The sequence below is a fragment of the Populus trichocarpa genome, chromosome 4, assembly GCF_000002775.5.
Source record: "Populus trichocarpa isolate Nisqually-1 chromosome 4, P.trichocarpa_v4.1, whole genome shotgun sequence".
NCBI lineage: Eukaryota > Viridiplantae > Streptophyta > Magnoliopsida > Malpighiales > Salicaceae > Populus > Populus trichocarpa.
This window is the reverse complement of record NC_037288.2, coordinates 18,809,009-18,819,845: the sequence shown is the minus strand read 5'-3', so window position 1 is coordinate 18,819,845 and position 10,837 is coordinate 18,809,009. Positions and strand designations below refer to the sequence as shown.

Below are 10,837 nucleotides of genomic sequence, written 5' to 3'. Positions count from 1 at the left end.
GGGACCTTAATGATTGCTGAAGAGAAACTATGTGCAAATTCTTCAATGAAAATCTCTCCGGATCTGGCCGGAAAAAAAAGGAACTCTGAGAAAGGACATAAAATGTTAATCTAGGGAGTTACTCATAAAACCTAGCCAATATCTTGTCTCAGGTGGCATTCACATCATTGAGAGAGGATTAATGTTGCAAGTTAATTCATGATTATGATGATTAATTTTCCTTCAAGGAGAAACAAATCCGTCATAGCCAACATGTTTTGTGTTCTTACTTGTTGGTTCTTGCAATTAAAATCATAGCAAGGGATGATTATTGTTCATCATAAGCTATAACTTTAGCATGACCTATCACAATTGTGATTCATTTCTTTCTGCAGGCATGGCGTGCTAGATCCCACAACATGCTAATCTTATATCATTAGTTAGGTTTTGTCTTTGTGTCCATTGTAAGTATGGCTTGAGCTTGAGGCACAATTTTGGAAAAGAATTATTGTCTCTTAACCAAAATTATCACAGAAAATCCGACATGTATCTCTTGTCTAATATATGGTTCCCCGTTTTAAGGACTCCAAAATACAGTTCAAAGACACAGTTTTAGCCTGTCATGTCCATATCATCGATGTTAGTTTCAATCATAAGAGATTAGGACCCTCCATCTTTCTCTGTCTCAGCTGCACAATCTAGCTGTTTGAGAGAGCCCTGAAGCAGCTCATGAGATGAAGATTATTTAACATACGAGCAATACTGAATTCACCTGCCTCAACTGCTGGGAATGGTCATAAAGTAACATTATATTTTGATGGCATCATGGGATTAAACAAAATTACTTCTGGTAGACAGTGAGATGTAAATATTAACTAGCTCGTAATTAACCTTGAGAAATGATGCCAACAAATGGCTAAAAACCTCCACTGTAGCTCCCACAGACAATGAGCATCCAAATTCATGTGAACCAAGACAGATTGATAGACATATCAGAGATTATAGCTAGCCTCTACACAGTCGAAATGCTTGTATGTTCTGATGGAGGACAGATGCAAACAAGCAGGCAACAATATGCGGTGCTTTGCACTAACTACAATTGGTCAAAGGAGACACAATTCTCACAGAGAATGTTTCTGGTCCCAGTGGCTTGCAAGTTGCAAGCATGACTTATACTAAGGAGTGTATAAACATGGAGCCCCAACAAACCCCATGAATATGTTCCACAACATCAACACAATAAAGGTTTTTTTTTTTTTTACACCTGGAGATGTCATGCCTTTTCTTAATAATTTCAGCAACAGGTAGATGGATATTTCTTTTCTAAATAATTTATAAAAAGACAAAATCATTGTGATGTATAATCATGAGATGATAGGTAATCAATAATCTCTCGAGGCGAGTCCTTCAAATTCAAAAAGAAGGGGCTGTTGAAGAAAATACACCGAGCAGTCTCAAGGAAATGTGGAAAATGTACAGTAGGGATCTTGAGCATAATTTCTGTGGTAGGTCTCATAAAATTTCTCTCTTCGGATTTTTCTGATATCACCTCCTGTCTCTCTTTTAAAAAAGCAGTACTGTGGTTCGGCACACTCTTGTTTTTCTTCCTTTTCTTTACCTTCTTTTTTCCCAACCATTAATCCATGGTCATACAAAATGTGGTTATGCTGTAGCAAAAATAGTTCGAGGAGCACATCTTGCTGTCCTCAACTATATAGGAAGAAGTGAAGAGAATCCAAATGATGAGAAAACAGGAGAAATGTAAAGAAGAACGCAAACAGTCAAGCACATTGGCAAATATCCAAAGAATTAAAACAATAAAATACTAAAAGAAGCAAGTTTCCTAGGACGCATGATCTAGCGAAGTCTCCACTGGTTTCTTATGTGGTCTATATATCTGTGCTAGTGTTCTTGATTATTTTAGTAACAACATGCAAATGAAGAAGGAATTTTGGGTTTTGGGCTTGGAAAGATGGGGAGGGTAGGATTCTCGAGTTCACAAAGCTTAGGCCATGTGATAAAAGCAGCTTTCTTCTTCTTGTCAAGCGACAACGCCCGTTTCGCTGCAATCATGCGGTCTCCTTTGTTATAATTTCTCTTCACACATTCCCTTGCTTATTATTATTATTATTAATTTTATAATAATTATTATTTTTTAATCTTCTTTCACCCCCCTATGTGCCTTGTTCTTATACAAATATTTTTGTTTAAATCACACTTGCTTGCTTTTTACCTCACAACTCTTACCAGAAAGACCTTTCGTGATCGAGTAATTATCATGCCATCAAGAACTAGAAATTATTTGTCCCCTTCCTTGTACATGGATATTGAAATTAATCAATTAAATAATGAAACGCAAAGTGTGGAGTTATAAAGATTAAACAAGGGCAAGTTAGACATATACAAAATTACTGCAGTAATCATCAACTTGGGAAGCGTGGAGACCCACTCGTGCGGAGAAGCCACCCACGCTCTCTAAATAATTAAGCTTTGGAGAAAAGCGATTACTTTACACCATTAATTTTCAATTAAGAGCTAGAAAACAAAAAAAATTTTCGGGAGGTTTTTTAATTTCAATATTAATTATTGAATTATCCCCCCTGTACTGATGTACCTTGATTATATTAATTATTGAATTATACTATATTTGGATTAAAAATAAAATAAAAATAATAAAAAACTCCTCACAGTTAAAAAACACGTGACTCGAGTGGAGGTCATTCATGCCCTTCAAGCAATGCATACTGCGATCAAAATTTTCTAATCACTGTGTCGTTCAAAGTGTCTATTGGAGATGAAATTTATTGGGCGGCACGTGTTGCTCAAATCATGACAGTTTAGCGACGATTGATTTTTTTTTCTCCCCTTATTTTCTCTCTCAACCCCTTGAAATTCATGTCAAGTCAACCAAAAATTAGAGTTATCCTCCCATTTATTTTGTCATTCAATTATGATCCTTTTTTTATTGTTTTGGATTCTTTTTAGATTTCTTTAAAATTTCATTCATTTCCATATAATTTTATTTTGTTTTTATATCAAATATCATACTCATTCTCTTTATTGTATTTTTACCCTTTTCTTAACTTGTCTTTCTTCTTTTAATTAGTCCCTTGACATTTTATTTCAATTTTTTTTTATCTAATTTCAGTCCTCATTCTTCATTGCTTTTTTTTTTTATCCTTTTCTTTTTTTTTATTATTTTCTTTTAATTAGTTCCTTAACATTTTATTTCATTTGTTTTTTTGTCTAATTTTGATCTTCATTCTTTTCATTGCCTTTTTTTTATTATTTTTTTTATTATTTTCTTTTATTTTATTAGTTTTTATATTAGAATAGATCCTCATTGTTTTGATTACTTCTTGTTTTTTTTCATGGCTAAAAATCTTGTTCAATTTTTTTTTTGTCTTTTATAGGGTCATTTCGGTCTCATGACCAAAGTTATTGGTTTCAAAGATTAGTCAAATTTAAATTCTGTCTTTATATATATATTCAATCATTTGACATTAGGCTATTAAACCTTGAGATTTATTTTTTTTTTCTCTTTTCTTCCTCTGAGGTTATCTCGGGTCGCGGGTTAGTTAAGTTAACACAGTTGCTTTGGATTTTTTTTCAATATTTTTTTTTTAATTTTATCCTTTGATGTTGGGCTATTAGGTCTTGAGATTTCTTATTTTTTTGATTTTCCTTTAATAGGGTTATCTTGGATTGCAGGTTTGTTAGGTTAACTAAGTGTGAATCAAGTTTTTTTCAATATGTTTTTTTATGTATATAGCTCTGATTTTTTTTCTTGGTCATTTTAAAAAAATAATTTTCTTATATCAATCTCATGTTATGGGTTGTTGATTGGTAGAGTGAACCCGAGTTAACTCAAGATTTCTTCTTTCAAGTTTATTTTTTGAAATTTCTTTTTATAATTTTATCCTTTAAAATTAATTTTGTTGGGCCTTGAGCTTCCTATTTCCCCCCCTTTCCTCTCTCTAGGATTATCCTAGGTTGCAAATCAGTCAAGTTAACCTAGGTTTGCTAAGGTTATCATTATTTGAATATTTTTTTTAGATTAAAAAAAAAATTGACTCGAATCGTGGCACAATATGAGCAAAAAATCTATTGTTAACTATTTGATAATCAATATATAACAACTATTTAAAATCACTTGAAAAAAGTATTAATTTAATATTTTTCCAGAGTCCAAATACATTTAAAAATCAATTATTATCAATGTTAGGCAATAAAAACTATGAAAAATTACATTCTCATCAAAGTCTTAATCCTAGCCTGATTTATAATTCAACTATTGAAGGAAGTAGGTTTATTGATTTAAGTTAATTTAAATTTAAAACAATGTTGTTTCTATATTTTTTTTAAGATGTTAAATGATATCATTTTTTTTAAGTTAAATTAAGTTTTAATTAGATTATGGATTAACATGTTGAATCGGTCAAATTATCTACTTATCTTATGTAAGACCTATTTTTTGGCTTATCAAACCCAAGCCTGTATTTAGCTCAAAACTTAAAAAACCAACATAACCTATGTATTTAAAAAGGATTTTTGCCAGGAAATTGATATTTATCGCTTCTCCTCTATTCCTTCCTTGTGGTGACTTCCCTCTCATATTCACGAAGAGATTCAGTTTTAAACTTAAGTTTTTTGATATTAAGAAGGGTTGAAAAGGCAAGTATCATAACTTCCGTTTCTGTTGTTTCGATTAGGGACTTGATATTGGTGGATTAAAGAAGTGTTTTAGGGTTTTTATGATGTTTAATATATTGATTTGATATATGAATGATTTAAATGTTTTTATTAGTGTTTAAGGTGTTAATTTTGGCTTAAAACAAACTGATTACAGATTGAAATTATGAGTTTTAGAGGAACAACTTAATTTTTGGGGTCTATAATTTTGAAGAGCAATTCAGGATTCTAGAAATCCCAATTGATCGATTGGTCCAAACTGATCTACGGGTTGGTTTAATGCTACCGCTCGACCGGTTGGTCCAATTTGGCTGATCGGTTGGCTTGTGATAGTAGTCAATCAGTTGACCCAACAATAACATTTTATCGAGTTTATTAGATTCGATCAGTTTAGGTTATGTTAGGGATCAATCAAGTGTATGATTTTGACTTTATAGTTATGCTTTTGTCTCTAAGTATTATGGATTATTTGTTTTGCTTTATTTAATGATGAGAATTTTTTAAGTGTTATTCAATTTTATTAGTTTTGAAGAATATAATATTATGAAAAATATTGAAATGCTGCGAAATCTTTATATAATTTATTTTATGATATGAATGTTTTGGGATTGAGCGTAGATATGAGGTGTTTTTATAACACCGCTCCTGCATTGCTGGTTATAAACTTAGGATTCGGGTCGTGACATCTTAAGTTAACTATCACCTGATTTAATTTAAAATTTAATTCAAGTTAATTTATTAATTTAAGTTGGGTTTAATATTATGAATTCTTAGGCTCCGTTTGAAAATATGTTTTCAAAAACATGAATTAAAAAAAAATCAAATTTTAGCTTTATCAAAACCAATATTTTAAGTGTAATAAGTTTTCAAAACTTTATTTTTGAAAAGGTTATTAAACACTTACTTTTGACTCAACTTGTTTTTAATTACTCAACCGAAAGTACTTGCAACTTTATCATGAATATTGTAGTAATTTTGTTTTTTAAAGTATTTTATTTATAAAAATAATTAAATTATTGTTTTTTATGATTTTAACATGTTAATATAAAAAATTATTTATTCATAAAAAAACATTGTAATATATTTTAAAATAAAAATATATTTCTAAAATATACTCTGTTTCACAAAAACAATAAACACACAAATCTAATTCTACATGATGAGAATTTGATATATCCACGAACCAACTTGAACAACCTAATAAAAATCACTAGCAAAACCATACTCAGAAAAGGGTGCTTAAAAACATAATATCTCTTAAAAAAAACATTAACTTTAAGCTCCAAAAAGTTGATAGGACGATCTCTTCCCAAAACCCCGATTATCTAAAATACCTTTCAACTCAGCCTTTCCCAACCTTCAAGAATACCTCTCCTGTCTTATCTATATATGCCACTACTAAGACATGCTTCTCTTCACTTCCATTTCTAATCTCAGAAACCTTCTTTACTACTATTGACACACTATCTATCGCAGTTACTACTGCTATATCTACATAGTCACCACTTGAACTAATAACAAGTGTGTGTGAGAGAGAGATAGAGAGAGCAATGGCTGCTGATAAGGTTGTGGAGACAGCGATAGTAGGTAACTATGTGGAGATGGAGACTGAAGGGAAGCCTAACGACATGAAAACACGATTTTCTAAGTTCTTATGGCATGGTGGTTCTGTTTATGATGCCTGGTTTAGCTGTGCTTCAAACCAGGTTTTATATGCATTTCCTACTTACAATCTTTCATTAATTTTATTTTAGCATAGTAAGTTTTTTGTTAATCAGTTTGCTTGCTTGCTTGTTCTTAATTCTTTTTCCCAGGTGGCTCAAGTATTGCTTACATTACCATACTCGTTTTCTCAACTAGGGATGGTATCAGGCATCTGCTTTCAGCTCTTCTATGGATTGCTGGGCAGTTGGACAGCTTATCTAATCAGCATACTCTATGTAGAATACAGAACAAGAAAAGAAAGAGAGAAGGTTGATTTCAGGAACCATGTCATCCAGGTTAGTAAATTAATTTTCACTCTCTACACATACAGAGAATACAAGACAAAGTTTTCTTAAACTCTTTCAACTTGTTGATCAAATCCATGTCTTAACATGGGTTACCATGTTTTTCTGTGTATTAATTTTATTATCATCAACCAAGCAGTGGTTTGAAGTTCTTGATGGACTCCTTGGAAAATATTGGAGGAACGTGGGTTTGGCATTTAACTGCACTTTTCTTCTGTTTGGATCTGTCATTCAACTCATAGCCTGTGCAAGGTTCGGGCTACAAAAACCTACCCCTTCTTTAATCATCTTTATCATCATTTCAATAGTTAAATATGGAACTCTCCACGGCAAAGAATCACCAGCCTGACCATTGGGTTTCTTTAATTTTGTTGCAGCAACATATATTACATAAATGATAATCTAGACAAGAGGACCTGGACTTACATCTTTGGGGCTTGTTGCGCTACCACAGTGTTCATCCCTTCATTTCACAATTACAGAATCTGGTCATTTCTTGGTCTTATTATGACTACTTACACCGCTTGGTACCTCACCATTGCTTCCCTCCTTCATGGCCAGGTAGCTATTTTCTCCCACCATTTTATTATTTTAAGCACCGAGCTAAGATTGCATGCAATAGAGCCATATATGACACGTTTCCCATCACATTAGGACAACGTGCCCTTCACATGCTATTTGTCTTTGAACTCTGTTAAACCAAATCCTTTCTTGTCAAGAATTAGAATAATGTTTTGTTATATTAAGCTCTTAATTGATATTATAATGTGTTGATGATGGTAATGAATGGAATCATCATGTGTAGGTGGAGGGTGTTAAGCATTCGGGTCCAACAAAAATGGTGCTATATTTCACTGGGGCCACAAACATTCTCTACACATTTGGGGGACATGCCGTTACTGTGTAAGACAAACCGAGATTTATAGTTCGTGTCTTCTACGTTATTTACAGAATTAATGTTTCTGAATTTCTATGAATTGTGTTAATTAATGTCTTTTCTTTTGAACTTGGTCATAAAAGTAAACGGGAAAAAGGGATAAAATTTAAGAGGATAAAATGAAGGGCTTAACGTCACTGTGAAAATGACTGATCCTTCGATTGCCAGGACATTATCTGTTCGAGTGATCATCTAATGGCCAACCTCTGAGTATGAGCTTTTATGGCTAATTTTTTAATGCTCAAATTGCCCTTCTTAGACGTGGAGGCTCTCTGTTTCCCTGAACCTATTATAGCAGGTTTAATAACTTTACTTATTTATGTTACAGTAAACTAAAAATAAAAAAAAAATATTATTTTAATATGTTACAGTAAAAAAAAAAAACTTTACATCTACCGAAGCCAATCATCTTTTCTACTTGTTTCTTTTGCTTTTATCACTAGAAGATGCCAGGAGGGGTCCAGTTTTAGCAGGGATTCCTGTGCTAGATTTCTGGCTGAGAAGGAAAAAGACAACTGTCCAGTGACTCCTTTACTGCTCAATTAATGCAAGAACTTCATTAAATTCCTGATCTTTTGATTTCAAATGTTTTAGTTGTCCTGGAATTTGTCCTAAAAGCTGATTACTGTTGGGAACTAAGATCATTGCTAGATTTTGTAAATGGGCTTTTCAATAGCTAATAAGCTAGGAACAAAATGGGATGAGGTGAAGTACAGAAAAAATTACCACTCAATTAGTCCCAATTCAAATTTACTCAGACTCAAAAGAAATTTGGATCTGGCTCAGAGATGTACCAGAAGGAAAAAATAATAGAAATTTTATTAATTTAACTAAAGTATTACAAAACAATTAAATTAACTAAAGAAATGAATTTTGGTGTGACAGGGAAATCATGCACGCTATGTGGAAGCCTCAGAAATTCAAGGCCATATACTTACTGGCTACTCTGTATGTTCTGACTTTGACACTTCCCTCAGGAGCAGCAGTATACTGGGCATTTGGTGACATGCTTCTCAATCACTCCAATGCCTTTGCTCTCCTCCCAAGATCTTCCTCCAGAGACATGGCTGTCATTTTAATGCTCATCCACCAGGCACGCACCTGTACACATGCATTTATGTATACGTATATTTATACTTAAGTGTACACACACACACACACACACACATACATAAATAACGAAGTAGTGTTTCTTTCATGTGTTTGCAGTTTATTACATTTGGGTTTGCATGCACACCGTTGTACTTTGTGTGGGAGAAAGCGATAGGGATGCATGAATGCAAGAGCTTGTGCAAAAGGGCTGCCGCTAGATTGCCTGTGGTTATTCCCATTTGGTTTTTAGCTATCATCTTCCCATTCTTTGGACCTATCAATTCCTCTGTTGGATCACTCCTTGTTAGCTTCACGGTCTATATCATCCCTGCCCTAGCCCACATGTTCACCTTCAAATCATCTGCTGCAAGAGAGGTACTCCACCTTCTTCACTCCTAATGGTACTGCTTTACTTTGCTGTCCACTCATCTCTTAGAACTAAACCTAAACATGGAGAAGCCAGCAAATTAGCCAGAGGATGCTAGCAGGCTGAAATGCCTGCTTTTGTCAGACTCCAAATGATGTCGAAGCTTGACTGAACAGTAGTAGCTAGTGAAAGAATTAAAATTCAATATTTAAGCCTGTCCAAATCTTTTTATTAACTAGGGATGATGGCGATGAGTAAACATCAAGAAATGCAGAGTGGTAGCGTGTGGTCACTTCCTAGCAGACCAGACCCGGATCTTTCTCCTAAACGGATAATGATATGATTATGATCATATTGCGAAGTCATATATAATTATATGTTGAATTATTGATGAATTTAAAAGGATGAAAAGTATATTTTATCATTTACTAGATTTAAATTTAATAATTGGAAAGGGAGAAGCAAAATATGGTTAACGATTGTTTTGGGAATCGGCTTGCAAAAACGCAGGCGTCTCAGAGTATCTATTCGTACCTGAGATTCTTCATATCTTGTTGTTTCTACTCTATTAAATTGTCTCTCTTGATGCACCTTTTTCTTCTGTACAACTACAAGCAGTAACATATAAATAGAAGTCCCACAAGAACAGGAAGTCTCAATACGTTCATACTGGACTCGAAATTTCAATTTGGACACTGTGTGACTTTCTGTTTTTGTGATTAATCGTTGTGATTGCAGAATGCAGTGGAGCAGCCATCAAAGTACACGGGAAGATGGGTAGGAGCGTACATGATCAATACATTTGTGGTGGTGTGGGTGCTGATTGTTGGGTTCGGATTCGGTGGATGGGCTAGCATGACAAATTTCATACACCAAATTGATACTTTTGGGCTCTTCACAAAGTGTTACCAATGCCCACCTCAGACACTGCCACCACCATTGCCACACCTCAATGCCACAGCAGCTCCTCCGCCCCTTCACCACCCACAAAACCATACTCGCACCCCTTGATTTTGGCCGCATAAGAAATTGCTTACTCCGAAGTTCCCATATTCATCTCCACTCCACCCTTTGATCAAGGGCCTTGCCATCTTAATCAGCTTGCTCGATAGGCCGTGGACAGAGAGGGTAGAAAACTCATAACGTGGTTGGCTAGTCAAATTTGTCATGTACTCATAAAACAAACACGTTCCATCCTGTTTTTGTAATCATTCTCTGTCTTTAATCTGCTTAGAGAGTTGTTTTGTGTTCTACAAGGAGGGAAAAAAAGCAGTAGCAAGAAAGTTTTTAACATTTTTTAAATTTAGATATGAGATGCCAAAATGTTTCGCACCTCCCTTAGCCAAGATCCTACCTCCAACCATTGTCATTCTCCTCCAGCATCCTTCTGCAGGAGTCAAGAAACAGTCATTAAAGGGGATATCTTTGAATAGACCCTCTAAAAACTTAAGGTTGTCTCACCTAATTAGAGGTCTTAATTTGTGAGAATGAATAATGATGCCAAATAAGTTATAACAGAGACTACATGGAAATAAAGACGACTGATCAGCGAAGACTTGTTTTTTTTTGTTTGCTGTCAGGTAGAGTTTTCGGGCTAATTTTCATGTATTTGGTCTAGTCAAAACTATATATGTTTCGAAGGGCTGAGTTACACTTATTCTAAAGGGTCAGCTCCCCCCCCTGCCTTTTATATTGTGCATTTTCATCCTTCTATTTAAGAATACTTTTAATCAAGGCCCTCCTAAAACACACAATTTTATC

General features: G+C 34.0%; 1 protein-coding gene across 1 annotated transcript; it reads left to right on the top strand.

Moving 5' to 3' along the window:
• Positions 1-5,982: 5,982 nt before the first annotated feature.
• On the top strand, positions 5,983-10,408 carry LOC7470387 (auxin transporter-like protein 5). Its single transcript, XM_002306139.4, has 8 exons — positions 5,983-6,377; positions 6,486-6,671; positions 6,820-6,932; positions 7,058-7,241; positions 7,486-7,583; positions 8,503-8,710; positions 8,827-9,084; positions 9,815-10,408. Exons 1-8 carry the CDS (start codon positions 6,222-6,224, stop codon positions 10,085-10,087), a joined length of 1,476 nt encoding a protein of 491 aa, XP_002306175.1. The 5' UTR covers positions 5,983-6,221; the 3' UTR covers positions 10,088-10,408.
• Positions 10,409-10,837: the final 429 nt, after the last annotated feature.

Excerpts from the sequence above, each read along its gene's own strand:
- LOC7470387 (XM_002306139.4), top strand. The coding sequence starts at position 6,222 with ATGGCTGCTGATAAGGTTGTGGAGACAGCGATAGTAGGTAACTATGTG. Across the intron at positions 6,672-6,819 it reads TCAGGAACCATGTCATCCAG|TGGTTTGAAGTTCTTGATGG; the intron begins GTTAGTAAATTA and ends TCAACCAAGCAG. Across the intron at positions 6,933-7,057 it reads CAACTCATAGCCTGTGCAAG|CAACATATATTACATAAATG; the intron begins GTTCGGGCTACA and ends ATTTTGTTGCAG.